The sequence below is a fragment of the Phaethon lepturus genome, unplaced genomic scaffold (assembly GCF_000687285.1).
Source record: "Phaethon lepturus isolate BGI_N335 unplaced genomic scaffold, ASM68728v1 scaffold37258, whole genome shotgun sequence".
Classification (NCBI taxonomy): domain Eukaryota; kingdom Metazoa; phylum Chordata; class Aves; order Phaethontiformes; family Phaethontidae; genus Phaethon; species Phaethon lepturus.
The window spans coordinates 1-23,216 of NW_010560452.1; the positions used below are offsets into that span (position 1 = coordinate 1).

The window sequence follows — 23,216 nt, forward strand, 5'->3', positions numbered from 1 at the left end:
GCGCCAGCGCCCCGGCGGCTCCGCACTTTCAGCAGCGGCCATGGGCTGGGGGCTGGAGCTTGCCGGGTTTCCGGCGGCGGGGCTGGAAGGTGGCTTCTCCGTGCACCTGCCCTGGAGGGGTCACCCGAACTGCCCGGCAGGCGACTGCGGGTCCCTCCTGCCCGCTGCTCATGCAGAGTGGCAGCACCGTTAGGGCCGGACTGCGTGCGTGCTCGGGGCTGTGCTCGGCTCCTGCTCTCCGAGAGGCAAATAGCCACACAGAGCTGTGCCCTGACCTCGGCGTCAGCCCTGCTGCATGGCACCTCGCAGCTTTATCTCCCCGTTAGTCACATACCAGCTTCCGCGGTCTTCAGCTGGAAGGCTTGGTCCCATGCGGCATTATCAGCCACGTCCTTCCCTGAGGAATTTAGCCAGCGTGCCGCGCTTCGGTCCGCGAGGTGTTGCACCAGCCTTGCTGGGATCACCAACTTGCAGCCTGACAGCTGCTGTCGCTTTAGTGTAGGTTGCGTGTCGGAGTCTGCTAGCTAGTGAATGAAACGTGGCACTGCATTTTACAAGCAGCAGGTTGTGAGTTTTGTATGTTACGATATGTAACGGGAAGCCAGAAGTACTTTTCTATTAAACAGATGGGAAAAAATCTCAGGTTTAAGTATTCATGTTCTTTCTGGTCAACCATTCTGTCACTCCCTCAAAACACACAGGTGTACTATTTAAATACTGCTCTCTTTTTTCTTCAGTCTCTTCCTTTATGCCCTAACCTACAAAGGTTGAAATGTTTCTATGCAGAAGGTTAAATATGTATCTAAAAACCAAATCTTTACATCCAAGATCTAAGTCTCTGTCCCTTAGTAACGCTCTGTTAGTTAGAGCAAATCTGCAAGCAGAATGTGGTACTGCATGGGAGCGAGCTGTGCTACATTCTGCTTCCATGGACCTACTGTTACTGCAGTCTCCTCTGCCAGTCCTGGGACCGACAGCAGCCCAATCCTGCTCCACATCGCAGAAGCACAGTGGGCAGGTCTAGAGCCATGCTCAAGGTGTGATAGCTCAAGTGTGGGTGCCGTGTCAGTCCCTGCCCATGCCACACAGCCCTGGGACGGGATAGGGATAGCAGCGGGCTGCCTGTGCTAAGCAATGCAGTTAAAATGGCACCTGTTCCAGGCTGTTATGTCAGTAGTCCACCCAAAGCAATCAATTTCAGTTTCTTTTTCTTTTATTTCTTCCCCTGCCCTGAGTAAGCTTTTTAGGAGGACTTCTATACTTGCCATGAAAGTGGTAAAGTGGTGAGGTGGTGTGGTATGGCTGTATGGGCTGACATAACAGGAACTAGCACTCTACAGCAGTGTCCCCTTTCACATTTTTCTGAAAAAGCCTCTAATTGCGACTTCTATAGTCCATAGATTCTGTATGTTCATTGTAGAAGAGAACCTTAACATACTAACATGTTACACTGCTTTTTAATGTAGATGTATTTTGTTTGAAAAAGTATTTAGTTTATGTGACATTATTTGTCTGCCAATTTGAAAACTGCATATAAGGATTTTGAAGAGTTAGGAGAAACCTGTGGCAAAACTGGTTCTCTTTTCTTCTGACTGGTTCTCCCCAGCCATTTTCTAGCTTCGTAGTTGATTTGCTAGAATATTGTTAATAGCTTTTGTTTTCCCTCAGCTTCATCTTAAATGCTGCTTGTGCAAATAGTAATGAGATGACAATATCCTAACAGGAAGCTAAGCTATAAATTACAAACAGAACAATGCCTTTTTTTTAGTTCAACAACATCGTGTCTCTTTAAAACCCTGTTTATTATCTAAAATGACTGTATGTGTAGTTTTCATAAGCTTTTCCAATTGAACTTGTGAATGAGACTCCCGTAACTGATACCACTCATTAAAGTATAATTTGAAGGTTGCATTTAAACTGCATAAGTATCCATTGCAAATACAGAATAAACAAAGGTTTTTTTGAAGGCAAAATGTTAGAACTGTTCAAGTAAACAGTCTCTCATGCCTCTAATAGACCTGGTGTGGTAGGCTGCCTTTCCACTGAAAGGAGAAAACTAATTCCAACATGTACTCAAAAACTTTTTTTTTTTTGTAACCAGACATTTCCTTCAAATATGAGTAGCTGGTAATGTTGGCTAATAGACAGACTTAAAAAACTTGTTTTGCAAAGCAAGATTTAGTCCTGCTATATGCAAAGAACGTGATAGTCTGCAGTTTGGAAATTTAGTCACAAGACTGACTTGCACTGATATGAAGTGATTGTTGCCGTAGCCTTTTTTTCCCCATAATGGTCAGACTACAAGCTAGGTAATGTCTTTCAAGTGTTAAAGAAATAATGCAGAGTTCTGTTCACAGTTTCTTACTCTTGTTAATCATTCCTCTCTCTGACAGGTATACTCAGTTCCCTATTTCTAATTTTAGTAGTTATATATCCCTGATCGTTCCTTTTTACCCAGTCAGTGCTCATAGTTTTCCAAATGGATTAAGTTTGCAACTTGTGGTCAGAGTTAAGAAAATAAAAGTAACAAAGCAGCAAACAAAAAGAGACTTGTTCTCACAGTAGTCTCTGGGGAAAGGATTAGATAATGCAAAGTCACTGTGATATCTACTTCAGTCCGTAAGAATTGTGATCCCGTGGGGCCTTTTGGGTGGAGAAGCAGGGATTTGTGTGGTAGATTAGGGAGGGTACTATGAATTTCACAGCATTAATGTGTCTGAACTTCCAGACACTGCCATTAAGCAAAAACCCTGAAGTGTGTGCCACCTCTTCACAACACTTTACTGGATACTAAAATTTTACTATATGTTGTAACTATTTCTTTAATGTTTCGGGAGCATGTTTATAATAAAGATGTCTAAACTCAGGTGAAGAAGTAGAATCCTGCTTGAGACACTGCAAATACGAAATAGTTGGTCCTTCTCCAAAAGCCTTGTCTAAGCAGCCACAAGTGATAGAAGAGATTTAATTTGCAAACAAAGTGAACAGGATTAAGATACTGTAGTCGTACTATATGGGGAGGGATGAGGAATGTTAAATGGAAAGAACAAGGCAAACAAGTGAGTAGGTGCAAAAAATGGTTAAAAAGCAGATAAGGAGCAGAGCTCATAATGCTGAAGCAGTAGCTGGAGGCAATGGGAGCAGCCAGCTGAGGGCAGAGAGAGTCCGACAGTAGGATGTTCCCCGTGTCAGACAGGCACTATTCTGCCTCCGGCCAGCTTGTCTGGCTACTCTCTGCACCCCCCTCACCAAGAAGGGCTGGGGGGTCAGGGGGGTGGGATCTGAATTCTGGTAGGTAGCATTGCACCACAGGACTAGGAAGTACTTTCCTTTGTGAGCTCGAGATCCAACAAGCTGTTGGGAGAGACAGCAGCGTTCTAACCATAATGGGGATGCTGTCACTCTCTCCTTTTCCTTCCCAGTTTGATTGTCTGTCCTTTGCCTATACAGTAGTAAGCAGACGAGTCTTTAGTGCTACCGTGTCATCTTTCACTGTGAAGATCTTTTGTAGCAGAGGCACAATTTACATTGCTGAAATTGATTGAAGGTCTAAAATAACAAAGTTGATGTTGGCTCCTGTAATTCACCCTGCTGACATCAGTAAAAACACAATGGAAGGTGGCGTTCGTCAGTGCAGACTGGGTGCTTTGGCAATATGCATAAAAAGTAAGTGACTCTCACTCCCGTGTATGATTCATGCTTGTTTCGTTGCTAATATGTCAATTAAAGATCGGGTTTTCTTGAGGTGTTTTATTAGCATCGGTTCACAGACTCTTCACTGGTTTGTTGCAGCAGTGTTGAAACTGTAGGGATTGAGATAGAGGAAGAGTAGTGATCAGTACTGAAACCTAGTTGGTGATGCAGCATGTAAACTAGTTTTAATTCTGGTCTGTCTCTCAAACTCACTTTTGGCTTCCAGAAATCAGTCTGTTTTTTTCAATATAAAGCTGTGTGGAACGTGTTAAACAGGACAAGGATTCATGAATGAAAGTAACTTAGGTAACAGCGAAGCCCTGTCTAGTAGTACCTTACAAAACTAAAAGATCTTATGGAAATAGAGAACGTTCAACCTTCTGAATCAGTTCTTCCATGAGTTCTATCCCCTTCATTCAACACTATTGTCAACTATGATGTAGTTTTGGAACTTACTGTTTCCATTCCTCTTCAAGATTTGTGTAAGTAGAACATGCTTTATGTAATCCTTTTAAATGAGGGATTACAGGTAAAGGACTTAAAGGTCTAAGTCGCTTTCCTGAAACTTCATACCAGGACAAAGGGCTATTTTAGCAAGACATTCATGTTTGTTTGATTTAATTATAAATGAGGATTAGTGTCTATAGCAGAGAATTACCTGTACATGAATGGATGAAACTAACCTAGAATATTTTGTCAAGGCTGTTGGTCTGTGACGTGAAGGCAGTTATTTTTCTGGCAAATGATCCAGAAGCATGAGTCTGCACTGCTTGCCGTTTCCTGTTCTATATCATTGCAGTGTGTGTTCAATGATTTAAGCAGAAAGCACCCACTCTCTACCTATCCTGTAACTTATTTACATATTGGTGATTATTAAACCCACTGATCTTAAGCCCTTTTATTCTCCAGAGGAGGAGCACAAGATTTGTCTAGTTGCTTGCTGAAATCCAAAATGTCATCCAACAAATGGACATCACTCTGCAAAGGAAAGATTTGTCAAGCTCCTGCTTTCTGTCTTTCAAAAATGACCTCTGTTCTCCAGCTTTTTTTTTTTTGTTGTTGTTTCCCTTTTGGAAAATAATTTTTTAAAGGGAAAGCTAAATCTAAATGTTATAGCTTTTCCTGGAGCTATGATTTACTGCATCCCATTATAGGTCAGAAAGAAGAAACAGATGGTTTAGCTTGACCATTATCTGCTTTGGGTTCTTTCCAATGAACTATGACTGGTCAGAAATTTATAAACTGCCAGTCCATCAAACCCCAAACCAAACCTGTAACGAAGGCATCTGATTTGATAAGAAGAGTTTCTCATGATCTTTGGGCTTTGGATGGAGGAAGTGAGTGGATTGGTGTGCCATCTGTACACCGTTGGCATGCCACCCGTACACCCTGAGCACGTTTCCTCATACACACCTTCATCCCACCCTACAGCATTTACATATCAGGTAGCATAGAAATCTTTGAGTGACTACAGCCTCAATCAAGAAACATAGGGATTATCCATGTCCTTGTTCTTGTGCACTCTGGATGCCTCGAGGTTTGGGACCTAATGCTCTCAGGTAGCAAGAGGAAAATCTCTATTTTTTTCAGGAATGAAATGCAAATATTTGAATTTTCCTCAGTGTACATGGGGAATTTATTTAAAATCCTTAAAACTTTGGGAGTGGAGAAAAAACAGAGTGGCTTCAGATGCTGGCTTCAGTGTTAGAAGGTAAATGTCCCTGTGGATTTTCATAGAAATCCTGGTGTAAAGTGCATCTTAAGACTCAAAGGAACTAAAGTGAATAATGATGGAACCAATAGACAGTCTGTCTTGGGCTTATTTGAGTGCCTTAGCAAGCCTTTGTGGATATGCCTAGAGGACTTTAAAGTGAGTAAGAGAAGCATTGAATATATTTTTTTTGGTCAGGCTGATCTTTTCCTTCTAGTTGGTTGCACTTTAGCAAGTTGGTTGATAGAGCTGGTTGATGCTGGTAGGAACCAGCTTGCTTCTGGGTAATGCTGATTCTACACAACCTATACATTTCCATCAAAATATCTATTCTCTATACAGTTTGAATGAAGACTAGGCAAGTTGATGAGCTGTTTAGATCAGTGCTCAGCTTTCCAGCTGCCTTGCTGGCAGGCTTCCCAGCTTTCTGTATGGCTGAGCTTGGTTCCTGGGAAACCAGTTAAAAAATGGGAAAATGTAATTTTGCACACTCTTCAAAGGGAATTGTCTGAGAATTTCCTTCCCCTGAGAAAGTAATCTTTTCCTCTTTAGTTTTTCATTACAATTTGACACTTCTATAGAGGGAAATTTAGTTTTCCAAGCAACTCTTTGCAGAAGACCGTGATTATCTTTTTCAAGAATTGCTTCCATGCATTTTAGTGGAGTGTAAGGACAAAGTATACTAATTCCTGAAGAGTTTGTGTAAAACTTCAGATATATTCTAAGCTAGTTCTCAAAAGATCGTCAAGAGCTAAGTGGTTCCTGTCAAAGAAAACCTACCTCTCAGGAGATTTAAACTTCCCCTGACTTTTATGTAAGAACCTTATATTCCTGGGGTGTTTATTGATTTTCTTTGGAGATAATGGGAGGAATCTCTGCTAATTACTTTTCTGAATACATGAGAATCTCATTCTGTCTCTGTGTGAAATTGTTGCCTGAAAAAACACAAGTTTCACCTAAGGGAGACTATGTTTATACTTTCTTGTTGGCAGTAATCCCATTCACTATGGTGACGCATCGTATATTCAAATTGCCTGGTATGCTTTTTTACTCAGTGTTTGCTGAAGACATGGGCCTCATAGCATGCTATAATGAAAGTGTAGACAATATTCTGATTAAAATGTAGGACTTTGAATTCAATCAGCCACCTGTGATGCACCTGTGTGCAGATCTCTTTGCCAGTGTGCAAAACCTGGACTGTGTTTTACAACTGTATGTCACACTGCAAGATTTTAGACTGTCTTCCAAGATCTTTAGGTGTGTGAATGACACAATAGTAATTTAAGAGCTTTTGGCAAAATGAGAAGGTTTTGATAAGCCTTCAGAAACTAGACACTGTACAGTTATTCATTTTGAAGATACTTTTCTTCATGTGATACTTCCTTTACTGCAGTGGATATCGCAAATAAAAACCACTGCAGACAGAAACGTTGGTTGAGACTGTACCGTTAAATGAGATTCAGCTCAGCTTTTCCAGGATTGGAGCTGAGATAAAAGCAGGATCTGATGGGTTTTGCCAGATGTGTCCTTTATTATGTTTTTTTTTTTTCTTCCCTGTTGTTGAATAGCTTGCCAGCTGGTAAAACCTGGTATGGTGTCTTTAGGAACAAATGCTCAAAATTGCTTCCTTTTTAAATTTGAGTGTGACTTTTGATTAATTGCAAGAACTGCCTGTTTAAATTGGATTCTGTTTTTCTGATAAAAGGTTCTCTTTTCACTGACTTATGTGGACTCGTGTTGGTTAAACTCTGACCAAGTCTTGTTTGCTTAAGACTAAAATGGTGCACTCTGTGAGAACTAAAGCTAAAACCAAACCTATTTACAGGATTGAGATATTAAGTCATTAGAAGAGTTCTCATTAAGAGTGGGTCTCTAAGCTAATAAGAAAGTGGGCACGCTTCACCTCCTCTTTGATTTTGGAAATGTAGTACTCGGAGAAAATTTATGTATTTGGCTTTTCCTGTATGAGGAGAAAAGAGAGAACTTATTTTCTTCTTTGTAATGCTTCAACACACGTCTAAAACGTGGCTTCATCATCTGTGCTGGGGAAGACTTCATGTAGCACTCCAGTTCCTTAGTTTTGCAGAGAACTTACTATAGAGAAATATTCATTCCCGTTTTACCTGCAACTTCTGATGGACCCTAATTTCCTGATGGTAAATAGCACTAAGTTGGAACCATTTCCTATTTATATGTTTCATGTTATTTGTTAGCAGGGTGGCAAAATCTTCTAAGATGCTAAAATGAAGTTCTTTTCTTTTCACTTTGTAAGTAAATGCATCTGTTTTGTAATTAGGTCTGTAATTGGTCTTCCCATTAACATATTAATGAAGCAGTAGAGGCAAAAATAAGGAATATTTTATTCCTCAAACCAAAGACTTGTCATGTCTTATCATTACAATGAAGCCTTTGAAAATCCAGACTACCACTTCTCAGAGACACTGGAAATTGATAGAAGGTGAGTTTCATTTAATTTTGCTGTTGTGACTGTGCCATAAGAAATTAAATTCTTTATTTATATGCAGGAGAAACTTTTCCTCCCAAGTTTTAATTTGTGGAATTCTTTTAATCCCTCCTTTTTGCTTGCATTTTCTGGCACAATTTTTTAAAGCTGTTATCAGGAAGGCAGTATTCAAGAGAAATGTCATGTTTGCTTTTTACATATTAGATTGAGTTATCAATTAAATGTATTTTAGAATTTATGGCATAATGTCATGGATATTTTTTAGTTCCAGTAATTTTCACAATGAGCTATAACTTTGGATGTCCTCATTTTCCAAGCAGTTATTCCTGTTTAAGGAGAGTCCAAGCTAACTTCAGGTGGAGAAAAGTTTTAGTCTTTCTACTTCAGTTGATGACCAAATCAAAATTTTGATGTTGGAGTTCTAAATACAAAATACCTCTTGGTATCAGAGTTTGCTTTCTAATGTACTCAAATTTCATGATAATAGGTAACAATTTATTAAGGATATCTATTGAGAGTTTTTGTGGCATTCAGGGTTTTCCTTTTTGTTTCTCACACAGGAGGAATTCTCAGAAGAATCTGTTCTCTCACCAAAGCCCTTATGATTATTCACTGCATGGTTCCTACGGAGAACACAGTGGAAGAGGACAGAATTACGCTCTGGCCATACCAATGACCTCCATGAGACATAGCTCTGAATACAATGAAGGTTTACCAAGAGTTAATGTCCTAAGCAGAAGTCCATATGGAAATTCCACGGGTATGTAATTTCTCATATGAGCAGCTTTGGAACAAGTAATGGTTTACTTTGTCCTGACAGAGTCCTGCAGCTCTGGAAAGCTCAACTCAGTATATGTTTGTACTTGGTGGCAGTGGGGGTTTTTGGCTTTTTTTCCTAGAAGTAGTTCAGATGTTATATTAACAGATCCATGGACTGACTATTGTGTTAATATATCAGCAGATACTGACTTGTATGGCCTACATAAGTTGTTAAATGCTAGGATGTACGTTGGAGCGAGATATAGGAGTTTTGTTAATAGGATCTACTGCTGTGTTTGCAGCATAATTGTATTTGGTCAATAGGGCTGATATTCTGTGTAATGAATCCACAACGGTATACACCTTTCTGTATAATTCTGATTCCCTTCAACAGATAATCTTTCCTTTGAGCCTGAGCCAGAATTGGCATACAGCCCACCTTCCACCTTCCATCTGCTGGATCCCCCCTATTCCCACAGAATTTCCAATGTATCGGAAGGTAAGACATAAGGATTGTGGTGCATCAGAATATGGAACATCAGTCTTGTCCTCATTAAATAATAGATACTTAAAAGCTGTCTGGTTCAGGTATGAAGATCTTCACATAGTAAAAGGAATCATAAAACATAAATTCTCTTTTACAATCCTACATCGTTGTAGCCAAATTTTTCAGTATCCTTCTGAAGGTGATGATCCTTGTTTCTTGAGCAATGAAGGATATAATGCCTACCCATTTTAACTCAAACTCCCTATAAGTGGGTCAACATAAAACAAACTTACACAGTTATCTGTAGAGACTCATTGTAAGAAGAAGTAAGGGGAGACTAGGATGCATTTTTGAGACTTTCTTTGGTGAATTTTTCACTGTGGTGCCTCTGTGTAAATTCTAGACTATAATAGTAATTAGAGATTTATATTCATTAAAGTATAAGATGTCTGGAATAGTATAATCTGGGTTCTGTTTTAGGCTAGCATAGTAGTTTATTGTTCATATTCTGGGTAGGAATTGTTCTTTCTGTATTGTGTCATTTTTCTGTTACAGTCGGTTTGGTTCCTGTCTGCTGCTTCTGGAATGTAATTAGGTGTTCTTTTCTGGAATTGGTACCTAGATACATTGAAAGAACCATCTCTCTGTTCCCCCAAAATGAGGGGTTCTTGGTTATTTTTCTCTTTTTCATCTTTAAGAACATGATCTTTAAGCTAAGATCAGATTTGGCAAAAGCAACAATTTTATTGGTATCTGGAAATGCCTGACTCTGTGAGTGACCACAGAAATAGGATATTTTCAAACATTATCTATCATGCATGTCTTTTAATACCTGATAGGAAGGAGAGAGTGCATTTCCAACACAATCAACTAGAGGATAAATGTCTGGGTGCTGACAGTTCAAGAAGTATCTTCACAAGGAGGCACAGATGCTTTTTGTGATTCCTTTTAATTGCTATAAAGGAAGTTGTCTCAAAGTGGAAATGACACTAACATCAGGAGACCATTAGATCTAAATAGTAAATAGTGAAGGAGCCTGCAACATGTGTATTAACTAACAGGCACATCAGTCAGTTGGGGCCTTCCATACCAGAGGGTCGAGCTCAGAACGGGGATGTTACATTGCACAAACTGGCCATTAGCTTACTGGGAAGGCAAGGAAAGGAAAGCTATGGCTAAACTCATCTGCTTCATAGGTGGAAGACAGATGCATTTAAGGAATATAGTCACTCCTGTTTGAATAATTGGATGAAAGAATGTTGAGAAAACACTTGCAATTTGGCCACAGGGAAATGGGAGTCTGGTACATATAACTTCTTCAGCATGGTTGTGTGTGATTCTAAAACAATCCCTCTGAAGTCAGTGGAATGTTTTTTAAAGAAAGGACCTGTCTTCTAGGAAGAAAGTCTTGAATAATCAATGTGCACATTCATGAATGGGTTGGATGACAAAGTTTTCCATGGCAGCTGAAGACTGGGCTCAGTACCTCTTTTCCAGCATGTATCTGAAAAATTGCATACAGTCATCAAGCATGACCAGGAAAGAAGTGAGTGGGGCAGCATATGTTTGCATGTAGGTAGTGAGATTGAAGGGTATACCTTTAAGTTCTTTCTGTGAAAGTGAAATTTGAATTTCTTAAGTCAATTTGTCAGGAGTATCTGGGCTTACTAAACAGTGTATGTTGTTTAGATAGCTTTATTCGGAGACGCAACAGAAGACCACCTGATGAGATCTTCATGACTTCTTCCAGCCTGTTTGAAACAGATCCAGTATGCAAAGAAGGTAGGAGTTTAGATAAGTGGTTCGATGTTAAATAGCATCTTGCACAAGGATGGTGTGGTTGATATTCTTGGTTTATCACCAGAATTGCATGTACAGTCTTTCTGTGTTTATAGGAAAAACTTGGTTTTGTGTTAATACTAGTGATTACTCTTTTATACTCTACTAGCACACTAAAATCCCATGATAAATGAAGCACAGTGCAGTGTGACTATGTGTTAAATTCTAGGAAGAAAAGCTAAACTCTTTATTAGAGTTTGTTTGACCAGCTAACAGATTGTTTTCAGCCACTGCGTCTGGAATTAACATCAAATTCCAACTATGCAAAAACAGCCCAATTGTCAAGTAATACAGTTCTGTCTGTTTCATAAGTGGTGCTAGGTTTGGGCACTAATATCAACTAAAATTATAGAACAAAGAAAACAAAAGTTTAGCTTTCAATATGTAGAATCATAGAAATGTATCTATCAAACAGTGATCAAGCAATGGACCAGAATCTTGGAGTTTGCCAGTATTTTGTTTTCCTTTATATTGCAGCTCTTTGTATTAACATCAAACAAGCATCAGACAAGTGATATTTATTTTCTAACATCCAGTATTGTGCCAATTACTTACAGATGTATTAGAGTATTGGTGGAGCTGAGGATATTCTGGGGAGTATTATTATGTCTCAGAACTTGCCAAACCTTGATAGCAGTGAAAATGGGGAATGTTGTTATATCCATTTCAGATTTTGTATAAAAATTACTGTGTTATTATCACAAAATTTGGATTTTTCATGGGTTTTATGCAGAGGAAAAGTTAGTTGGAAATCTTGCAAGTATGTCCACCAGTGAAAGGATTAAAGCAATCCAGAAGATGCCAGAGACCATGAAAAAAAAGAGAGAGACCAGGTAAAAATAAAAGTTTATCTGTTTAGTTTTACAAGCTATGAAGTATGGGTGTTTGGAATCTGCTCAGCTTTGGTTTGTCACTTTGAAAGAACTGAGAGTACTTTTTAATGCATTTTTAAAAAGTTAACGTTTTGCAAGGGAAAATAATTTAAAGATGGTTCATTGTCCTTTCTCTGGATGAGAAGAATCTGTCATGGTAATATAAAACAGAATATCAAGGCCTTGAGATTTGATTATGAGAGATGACTTGTGATTTCTTTTCAAAGGAAACTTGGATGTTTGCCATTGAAAATGGAGAAGAGACCACATGGTCTCAACCATCCTGTTGTCTCCTCACAGAATATATTTGAATTTTATTCTCAGAGTGAGTTAGTGGAGGGGTTAGAATATGCTGTCACAGCATGGACAAGAGCCATGGTATTAGCTAATAGAAAAAGAACCAGCAGAACATCTTCATGTTTTACTAACTCTGTTCATGTGCATGTGTGAAACTGTATTTGCAGCAGCTTCTTTGGCCTCTGGTTTTAATTACAACCCATACTACAATGCTTGTCACCCCCTGCCCTGCTTTTCCACAGGAATAAAGTTCTGAAAGAAATAACAAAAAAATCAAGGCACCGCAGTACTCAACTTTCGTGTTGTACACAGTGTCTGCAAGGAGCAGCAGTGGTAAGTGACAGAAACTTCTGTCAGTCACAACAGAGTAAGCCACTTCAGCTGCAGTGTTATCTCTGCCTCCCAAGGTATTTGGTATCTTGCTTTATGTTACTTACCAAAGAACCAATTAATTGCTGCAGTGTTTGTTAATAATGACTTACATTATGGTAGCACTTAGGAACACCAGTTAATATCTTATGGTGCATGTAGTGGGGGAAATGTGTTCTTATAAAAATGGAACTGTAAAAGTGTGAGGCTTTATTATGAGAATTTGAGTCCTCTTTAAGACTGCCTGCTGAAATTTATTTCTCTCCTCTTTTGCACTTCAGTCATTTCGGCGCTTTGGAAAGAGCTTGTCAGAATATTTTCACCTACTGCAGTTGTGGCACAAGACTCTGAAGATTATTGGTGCTGAGTTTGGAACAAGTGTTCTTTCTTATTTTATTTTCTTGAAGTGGCTGCTAACTTTCAACATCTTCTCATTCCTCATAAACTTCAGTTTCATCACAATCCCTCAGTTTGTTGCAGCAGAAACAAATAACCTTTCATTCACGGGTCTGGAGCTGTTCACTGGAGCTGTAAGTATCCAACAACAGATTCGTGTTAGTGCTATGTGCAACAAATCTACTTAAAAAACTTACGATAATGTAAAAAACTTAGTATTTCTTATTAAGAAGTGGAGTTAGAATTTTACATGACTAGAAACAATATTTAGTACATATTTGAAAAAGAAGCTGCAACAAACATTGATTCAGAGTGAGATGAATGGAACTCATTCTGATGTCTTTGTCTCGCTGCAAATGATTGCCGTGTTCAGCAATATTTCAAGACTTTCATCACTTTTGGAAAGAGACACAAAGGAAGCGAGGCCTTCCAGAGATAGCTACAATAGTCTTCAACAGTACATTTTTCCCATGCTAATTTTCCTCTGAAAATACAGTGCAGACTTCTATATGTGATCCTGTGAATTTTGCTCATTTCCAAAGCTTTATTCTTCCAAGGACCCCACAGACCTTTCTGTGACAACCAGCTGAACTCACTGAGACCTGGAAACGGGAGGATCTTTGAGGATTTTCACATTTGGGGAATAAAGTCCCAGGCTGTCTTTAAAGGAAGATTTTGCACTGCTCTAACTTGATGAGTATCAATCAACTAAGTGATCTGAGAAGACAACTTAGTCTTTTTTTTTTTCTTCTGCCTTTGCAGTAAAAAATGCACCAATCTTATTGTTGTTAAAGGATTTCTCTAGTTTATGAACAAGACTCTGCTCTTACTAATGCTTAGTTGAGAAGAGATCTTTTTAAAAAGGAAAAGTATCATCCTTTTCCTTCTAAAATAGCTTTTGAAGTGTTATCTGTGTTTTGTAGTAATGCTGTTTAACTGCGAAGTACAGTGACCATTGCAGGAGTTCAGCTACAAGGTAGTAACTAGTGTTGAATGTCACATGTTTCCTTCCTGGTTCCTTCATAGTTGATACAATTTGTCAGTACGGAACCTTGCTCCTAAAAAAGAAGCAATTCAACTTTTCCCTCTTCAGGAATTTTCAGAAAAGACCAAATCCTGCAAAGTTGTTGAATGCTCACGACCATCCCACATGAATCTGAAGGATACAAGTAATTTATATATTTTATAAATTTAGATTTTAGCTAATAGGAAAAAAAAAAAAGGGCCTGATATTTAAAAATTTAACCACACCTGTGATTTCACAGTAGGGAATGGGACAGCTCCCACCACCACTAGCTGAGCTTTGGATGATGATAATTCCCACCAAATGCAGATGATAGCAAACATTCTGAATTATGTCCATATCGTTTCAGGGTTATTTTCAACAAACAGTACTCTACTATGGCTTTTACACCAATGCTACAATCAGTAAAATAGGGAATGGTCTGTCTTACAACATGCAGCTGGCCTATATTTTCACTGTTGGAATATATTTTGTCATCTGTTTTCTCATCTTGTTGTTCAGGTAAACTAACTATATAATCTTATTTCACTTACATTGTGGCGGGGAGGAATCCCACCAGAAACACCCCACACCGTCAATGGTTGGCAGTAGTAATTACCTGAGTATGTTTCTGTAAGTCCTTATTTCCAGGTCTAGAGTTTAAGTAGAAGTTTCTGCTCAAAAGACAGTCTCCAGAAATCAAATCTTTATTAGCCAAATGAAGAATAACTGCAAAATAGTAAGGGACATGCAGGGAATCCCAGTTCAAACCAATGAATATCATGATCCCCCTTTTGTAAGCTGTTGCTCCTAATGTCTTCTGGTATTGATGTGGCCTTCCAGAGGTAAAGATTGGCAGCAACAACTAGGAGAAAGAAATGTGAGAGTTGTTTCTTACATAAAAGTTTATTTTCCATGTTTTCTTATGTGACATGCTCTGACATAGATGCAGTAGCCTTGGGACAGGATAAAAAACCTGTCAAATATCCCTTCTTGCCCTACTGTACAGACTTGATGTATTTCCCCATTACACATCTCAGAAATTTAATTTTCATTGCAGCATGGCAAAATCCTTCTGCAGGAACTTCATTAATCCTCAGACATACTCTGGAAATGCCAGCAAACTTCTCTGCGCTTGGGACTTCAATATAACTAATGAAAAAGCGGTGAAGCTGAAACAAAAAAATCTCAGCACACAAATAAAGGTACGAAACACAGGAGGTACAAAAAGGTAGAAAGGTACAAAACTAGCATGCATGAGTCACTCTGCCAGAGACTTGTATGTGCATACACAAATTTGTATGTGTATGCACATCTGAAAACAGATGACAAATTTGTGTATGCACATACAAGTCTCTGGCAGAGTGACTCAAGCATGTTAGTCCTGTTCCTAATAGGCCTAAGTCTTCCTGAGTGTTAAGTTTCATTTGGTTTGAACTCCTGGAGTCGGCTTAGCTACTTGTTTTTCTTTTCTCTTTAAGCTACACGTAAATACTTGTATGCTTCTGAATCTCTATGACTATTAGGTATTTGCCAAACGGAATATTTTTTTTTTTTCCTTACTGCTATTTTTGTAAAAAAAAGGCAGGCTTGTAATATTATCTGTGAAATACAGTGTAACTGTCAAGAGGTAAGACTTTTAGGATAGGAACACAAAGTTGTCCAGTAAATGATCCCAGGATATTACTCTGTATTACTCCAGGATATTTACATCTTCTAGAGAAATAATCTTTCATTCAGTCTTTCAAGTAGTTACTTGAAACAAGTTTTGCTTTATGCTGTTGACTAAGGAATTCTTCATTAGGAATTGTTTCCTTGCAGGAAGACCTCACTGAAGTAAGCCGAGAAGTTCTAAATTTTTCTGTAACAGAGAGAGTTGTTCGTATTGTTATTCATCTTGTTGCTTGGGTTGCTTCCCTGGGAACAGCAGCAGCTGCTTGTGCTGGTGTGTACTTCTTCTCCATTAATAACCTAAAGGTAAGGATAGATTTTGCAGTCTGTTTTTGGAGATGTGGTTTTCCACATGGGTATCTTACACTGAGTGCAAGCAGGGTTCTGTTCACTACTAGGACCGTAGGGAAGTGTAGCTGTTGTTTCTGCCAGTGCAAACACAACTTCAGTTGTACCTAAAAAGATGGTTTGCAAAGACTAGCACCAATGGGGACCACAGCATAGGACCTGAGGGATCTGAGCAGATCTCCCTTCTCCCAGTGGCTGCTTGCCTGGGCTCATGGCTAGCTTAGGGATAGTGCAGCTGGTGACCTTGAAAGAAACAGCAAGAAAAAGCCTCAGCAAGGCTGGAGGCTCCAAAGCTGGAGCCCCTCCTTTGCCAAAGAGCTGCATTTAAGTGGGGGCTCCCACCCTTGGTCCCATGTAGCGTGGGGGAAGGGGAGAGGGTCACTGTGCTGCTGGACGTGGGCCCATAAAACTTGATAGTCTCTAACCTGAGAACATACAGGGAAGTGTGCCAGGTGTCTTCCCTGTGGATACAACTTGAGGCAGCATTTTGGCTAAGGCTCTAAGTTGGGGTTATTTGGTTGTTTTAGGGTTTTCTTTTTGTTTTTCCTCTCTAAGCTGTTTGTGAAAGGGCATAAAAATGACCTAGAGAGCCAAGCTGCCATGTTGATGCTACCTGTTGTCGTATCTCTCCTCAACGCATTCATCCCATTCTTCTACTCGTGGCTTGGACACCTGGAGAGATTTCAGAGTCCCGGACACCACATATATGTCACTATTACCAGGTATTTGATACTAGCACCTCTTAGTGCCTTTTGCCTGAAGTTGTCTGACTCTTCATTTTGACAGCAAGCTGTGTCTAGGTGGTGTGGTGGGGAGTAGGGAGCTATGGAGGAGAATTCATCTTCTCCAAAGGCTTTTGTATGCTCTTCCCTCCATGTTTGTTTGTCTTCTGTGAGCCTTCTGGAGTGTTACATCTCTGCATGAGGACAGGGTATGGTTTCCCTCTCAGTTAGGCACAGTGTGACACTGGGCTTTGTTTTGTTTGTAGCTTCCCTAGATGGCCCCTGGGCTGTTGGGCCCCCAGGGAGAGGAAGCAGAGAGAGGAGTGAGGAGATCTTAAATACAGATGCCTGGAATTAACACCACGTAACCCGTGGTGCCCCTCAGACCTTCCTCCCCTGTGGAGCCCACATACCCAACCAGCAGCCTGTTTAGCAGAGACTTGTGCCAAGGTTGTCATACCCAGCTCCCCTTCTGCCAGGACAATGGAATAACGCTGCACCTAAGCTCCGAGGAGAGCTCCTGTTAGTCCAGGCACTTTGCAGTGCTATTGTTATTATAAGAGGAGGTAATAAAGCGTAACCAACGGTCATCCTGCCATCATTCCCTCCAGTGAGCTTATGGACCAGCTGTCAGTGCAGTTACTGTTACTTTTTTCTTTTTAGAAATATCATCCTGAAAATATCAATTGTTGGAATACTGTGCTACTATTGGCTTAACATTGTGGCTGCATCAGAGTCACAGGTAAATTTTCAAAAATACAAATCTTTGACTTACAATGCCAGATTAGGAACCACTTTGATAAGAGGCTTGTTCCAGCAAAGAGAAGTACATGTAGCATCTTGGAAAGCTGAATTTGCCACTCCAACATTTTTTGATTAGCATCTTTAGAGAAATGAACTGTAAGAAAAAATGAATCACCCACTCGAGTCTCCGCTGGTTTGCTGCATTGTTCAATGAGAAGTCGACTATGATTAGTCAGGCTGTTAGCAAATCTTTGATCCGTAGCTCAAGTTTCAGATGCCCAGGCATTTGGGAACAATGTTAGAATCGCATGACTTTTGACTTCAATATGCATTTTTTTTTCCTTCTACTTCATGAAGTGCTGGGAAACTGTGGTTGGCCAAGATATCTATCGTCTTGTTCTAGTTGACTTCATATTTTGTTTGCTTGGCTCTTTCTGTGGAGAGTTTTTACAAAGGTGAGTACTACTTTTCTAATCTTGTTTTTGTCCTTTAACCAAAGACACCAAAGACATGGTCTTTTTTTTCTAGTGTGAGAACAGAAGGCAAACAGAAGCCTGGCTGTAGCACCACTGAAGCTTCCTTGGTTGTCTCTACCGGTCTCTGGGTACACGCCTTGTCTATATTGCAGCTCCTTCTTAGGAGGAGATCAGAGTGTGTATCGTTCTGCTCTCCCAATGTGTCCTTTTTTCTTTTGGAGATGGAAACACAGGCAGGGAGGAAGCCACATTGTACTGCCACAGATCTCCTGAATGGAGTGACAAAGGGCCATGTGTCTCAAGCAGAAAACCTTGCTTTTCTGCACATGCACAGGCACACTGCTGGCTTTCCTTGGTATGTCCTGCTGTCATTTTTTTCCTTTTAGTTATGCCACTCTACAGAGCACACACAAGTTTAAAATCTTATTTTAATCAGCCTTATTAAGGATGTACTCTGACTCTCAACTGTAGAGTTCTGCGACATGGTGAGAAAGTATTTTTAGCTGAACGTGAATGCAGCTAAGCACGTAAGCAAAATTCTTTTACTTCTGACATCTGCTGTGTGTACCTTCCTATTGCCAAACGTTTATGACTTAAGGTAGTACACTATTTAAGTGCTTGCCAGCTCTACAGAGCATTTAGGCTTCCTGGCCATACTTGTGTAGGAGATCCATTGTTTGCCCTTTGCACGTGATGTGAAAGACTGGTTTACAAGGCAGGACTTTGTTAACTTTATGTTAAATTAACACAAAACAACACTCAGAAGCCCTTGAAGACTTTTCCTCCACAGCTCTTGCAAGTGTACTTTAATCCTCCTCCTGTTCTTGTTTTCTGTTCAGATAGGAAACCACCTCCCAGCAAAAGGTCACAGTACCAAAACTGCAGTGTCAGCTGTGGTGAATGTCCTCCGCTAAGCTGTACCAAAGCACCAGAGTTACAGCCATGAAAGATTAAAAGTACAATTGCTCGTATTTATTTGTATGTATTCAAAGTACCCCTCTGAAAGCCCAGCCCTGAAACATTGTTGATGATGCAGCTGGTAAGGTGGTACCAAGACCTGTATTCCAGGCGAGATGGGAGAGTTACCAAAATCTTTATTGTTCTTGCTGCAACAAGCAGAAACTGAATCTCCCCAGCTCAGAAAAAATGAGGGGATAAAAAGGGATTGTTGGGCCCCAGTAGGAATCCTCTGAGTACTTGCTTACCTGTGTATGTCTCAGCTACTTGCAACATCAGTTAGTTTGAAGTAGGATGTGCTTTAGGATATATCAAAAATATCAGTCTACATGATCCGTTTTTTTGATTGAGGCTGAAAATTCTCAGGACTCAGGAACTGAAAAGCTGTTACAGTTTTTGTACTAGGGCAACTTGCCATTCCAACTGTTTAAGCATAAGCATATTTTTCTGATATAGTTACAAATCCTTTCCCCCCCCCGCCTTTGTGCTGTCTAATCAATGAGATGTAGCTGCTTTGCATGACACGTCGTCAGCACCTAAATAATTTGTCATTGAAGCCTGTATTCAGGAGGTCATTTGTAGAGATTTCTACAAAGGATTTTGTCATTTGGCAAATGCTATTATGCTATGGTTTGGGTTTTTTTTCCCCCCAGAATTGTTGGAACTACAGTCTGTGTGAACCTGGGGCTTCCTGAATTTGATATTGGACGAAATGTTTTAGATTTGATTTATGCACAGACTTTGACCTGGTAAGTGTTACATTTACAGCCAAAACTTCATTTGCACTTAGAAATACCATGGAACATTCTTATTCTGACATTTCTGGGTGCTTCTGATCATGGGGGAAAGAACAGAATAAATGCCTGAGAGAGGTGACGTATTAAGTACCTTTGTAAGGATTGTGACTTGCCAGTTTTCTTTATAATTATGCAGGTAATAACAGTCACTTTGGCTGGTAGTTTACCCTGTGGCCACCTGGTCTGGGACAAACCTGTAAAAGGAACATGCTAGAGTTTTGTTTACTTCCCCACTGGAATGGTGTTCCTTTTGAAATAGTCTCAGTATTAAACCCCGGAAGAGATGCCTTATTTCTAAGGATGAGTATGTTACTCCAATTATAAGAGAGTTTTGCTGATGTGTACATAGATATATATGTTTGAAGTTGTATATTTTTAAAAGTTGAATTACTGTTACAGGATCAATGTTAATATAATTACATTTCCAAATAACCACACACTAACTGTATGTGAAGTTAGTGTGGTATTTTCTGCTTTCAGTTCACTGGGAGCTGTGTGGTGAATACTGAAGATTTAACTTTTCTCTTATAAATCCTTTCTTGTAGGATTGGTATCCTCTTCTCACCTCTGCTGCCTGGTATCCAGATGATATCATTTTCTATAGTATTTTATGTGAAAAAGGTAACAAGCTTTACACATATTCATCATAAACTTGCACTGTTTGAAATCTGGGCAGAATTTAATGGGTTAAAGGGCTGGTTTTGTCTGGAGGCTGTGGGGTCAGGCATTTAGGGGAGCAGTTTGGTTGATTGGGTTTGGGGGGGGGCTTTACAGGAACGCAATTTAGATGCACGCCCTTGAATTACAAACCTGTGAAACTTGAGAGGGGAGAAAAGTGTGGAAAGGTTAGGAGGAGTTAACAGTTAGAGAGGGGAGAGAATAAAGTAGTAAAATTAAAGGCTGGGGAATTAACGGTGTACAAGTGCATATGTCAGTACAGACACTCAGCCTGTGGCTGTGACCTTGGCTTCCTGCTTATTCCTCAGCAACGCCGCCGCCCAAGTTATCTAAGTGTAAGCAGGGTGATTCAGCTAAAGATCATGGTGGAAATTTCTTCTTTTCAGAATTCTTTCTCTCAGTAGTATGACTAGATGATACATTGTTTGTTGGGTCATTGAACTATTTGTAGTGTTGAATGTAGAACAGCAAAACTATAGCTAGAAAGATTGATTCAAACTTCCCTGAGTGTGGGTTTGTGTATGGTGCAAAGGCAAACCCTACCCAACAGCGTCCTGAAGAACCCGTCAGAACCTCATTTTGCCGCTTGCTATTTAAAGACTATATTCTGGAATTTTTCTAAAACTACAGTATATCTATCAAATTCATATAAAAGAAGTTGTTGGAAACTTTTGATAGATGGTATTCCAGCAATTGCCGCCAGCAATTTCAGTGAGATTGACTTAAACTGAGTTGAAGTGGCAGGTAACACCGTTCCAAGACTCAGTGTACCTTTGTCTCTTTAAAGGTGAGTCTGATGATGAATTGCCAACCCCCTCGCAAAGTCTGGAGGACTGCTCAAATGACGACATCCTTCATGTTCCTGCTGTTTTTCCCTTCCTTCCTTGGAGTCCTGTCTGTCATTGGAGTCACTGTCTGGAGGTATGGAAGATCACTGCCATTCAAGCCTACTATCTTATGCTGTGTGACCTGATATCAGGTAGAGGAATCTGCATTTTTCTATAAAAAGTTATATTAACTGCTAATGGAAGGTTTCAGATGTTCATGAGATATTCTGTATTCTGAAAATAAGATATGATCAGTGAGTTTGCAAGAATGTGGTTAATGCAGTAACTTGTCCCATAAAAATCTCCTCCCATAAGAAAGTGGGAGGAGAAACAAAACTGGATTGAAGTTTTGGGTTCCTATTTAAATGTCACAGCTAATTTGGCTTTTCCCTCTCCTTAGAAGTTTCTATGACCTAGTCCTAGTTCCTGGACTTATTTGTGTTATAGGCCATACTGGGTCTGCAGTGAAGAAACACCTGGAAAAACTCAACTAAGGTCAACTTCTGGATTATTTACAGACTTCAAAGGCTCTTCTTGCAGGGAGGGCTGACCTCTGCAGTAATGCATCTTGGTTATTACCAGTAGTTTAAAGGTGCTTTCTTCATGTGCATGTTACTCTGGTCACAGTAAGGAGGGCGGCATGAATACCCCTTTTCTTTTTCTTGGCAATTCTCAGCCACATGATTTCAATATTTAGTAAGACAGGTGGCTACACATGAAACCAGGTGGGATGAAATATTTCAGAGCAAACATTTCCAGATGGCAAGTGGGAATTTCAGACTGGCATGGTTCAATTTCAAAGCAAAGACTTTCCTACTTCAGTCTACCCAAAAATGTTAATTCTTGCTACGGGCTGCCTTACTACACCACATCCTGTTGTTACTGAAAATCTGTGGTGACTCACGTCCTCGAAGGCAAGGTGAAACGATGGCTCTCTTAAGCACCTGTTGTGAAACTTTGAAAATCCAGATTTTCAATTTGTTGTAGCTTGTGCTGCTGTGATTGACTTGTTACATTTAAGATCTCCTTTACAGGGCTTGGTACCGAGCCGTTGCAGCGGGGTCTCTTATCTCTCACTGCGTAGTCTGGGGTGGGCATTTTAGTGGCTGGAGAGTGACCCAAGTTAAAAATGAAACATAGATCATGAAGTTCCCCGAGGATCCGAAGAGAGCAGAGGACTATAGCAAACTAATGAGCGTCTTGATGTACAAAATCACGGTATTAACTAAATCACTAGTTAATACATGAAGCTTTCAGTAAGCTGTTTTCTCACACTTTCAGGTTAAAACCTTCCGAACAATGTGGTCCTTTCAGAGGTTTGTCTTCTATGTATGCTGCAGTCTCTGGGTGGATAGAAATACTGGAAAATTATACTGCCTCAAAATGGGTAGTGTGGATCTACCATAACTTAATTACAAGTGAACTTTTCTTCTTCATCCTCTCCGTTCTTGTCCTGTAAGTACCTTCTAATGAAAAGCACTAGAAAAGGACCTGAAGTAGAAAAAACTGGCTATGACATAGCCTTTCTTCATAAAAATAAAAATTGCAAAGTGCTTTTTAAATCATCAGAAATGGTTAATATATTGGAAATTCATGTATTTCAAGTACACAAAGAACTTATAAAACCTATTCCTTTTATGTTAGAGTGCCAAAGCTCTTTACAAACCAGCTTCATGCTGACCCTAGGATACACTGCTTTTAATTGAATATTTCTAGTTTACTGCTGCCTGGGCTCCAGATCTTATTACCTCTGGCACGCTTAGCTTTAGGAACATCACCAAAAGGGAACATGCTGCATACAGTTGGCAGGGTAGATTTCTTTTCTTTTTTTTTTCCCCTTTCTTTTTTTCTCTTTCTTTTTTTTCTTCTTTTTTCTTTTTCTTTCTTTTTTTCTCTTTCTTTTTTTCTTCTTTTTTCTTTTTCTCTTTTCTTTTTTTCTTTTTCTTCTTTTTTTTTTCTTTTTTCCTCTTTCTTTTTTTGGGCAGGTGGGATTTTTTCCTTTTCTTTTTTTTTCCTTTTTCTTACCTTTTTTTTTCCTCTTCTTTTTTCCCCTCACCTCTTTTTTTTCCTTTTTTCTTCCCCCAAGGTGAATAAATCAGTAGGGAA

At 39.7% G+C, this 23,216-nt stretch overlaps 1 protein-coding gene across 1 annotated transcript in view; it reads left to right on the forward strand.

Annotated features, from left to right (window-relative positions):
- Positions 1–7,788: 7,788 nt before the first annotated feature.
- Positions 7,789–23,216, forward strand: part of TMC5 (transmembrane channel-like 5) — an 18,995-nt gene continuing 3,567 nt past the window's right edge. Inside the window, exons 1-17 of the mRNA XM_010293677.1 lie at positions 7,789–7,862; positions 8,429–8,628; positions 9,022–9,126; positions 10,804–10,896; positions 11,687–11,786; positions 12,365–12,455; positions 12,773–13,021; positions 14,261–14,412; positions 14,951–15,095; positions 15,712–15,867; positions 16,465–16,631; positions 17,295–17,373; positions 17,733–17,830; positions 19,462–19,557; positions 20,151–20,226; positions 21,071–21,204; positions 22,392–22,565. Coding sequence (XP_010291979.1) covers positions 7,789–7,862; positions 8,429–8,628; positions 9,022–9,126; positions 10,804–10,896; positions 11,687–11,786; positions 12,365–12,455; positions 12,773–13,021; positions 14,261–14,412; positions 14,951–15,095; positions 15,712–15,867; positions 16,465–16,631; positions 17,295–17,373; positions 17,733–17,830; positions 19,462–19,557; positions 20,151–20,226; positions 21,071–21,204; positions 22,392–22,565 — 2,189 coding nt within the window. The remainder of the gene's footprint in view (positions 7,863–8,428; positions 8,629–9,021; positions 9,127–10,803; positions 10,897–11,686; positions 11,787–12,364; positions 12,456–12,772; positions 13,022–14,260; positions 14,413–14,950; positions 15,096–15,711; positions 15,868–16,464; positions 16,632–17,294; positions 17,374–17,732; positions 17,831–19,461; positions 19,558–20,150; positions 20,227–21,070; positions 21,205–22,391; positions 22,566–23,216) is intronic.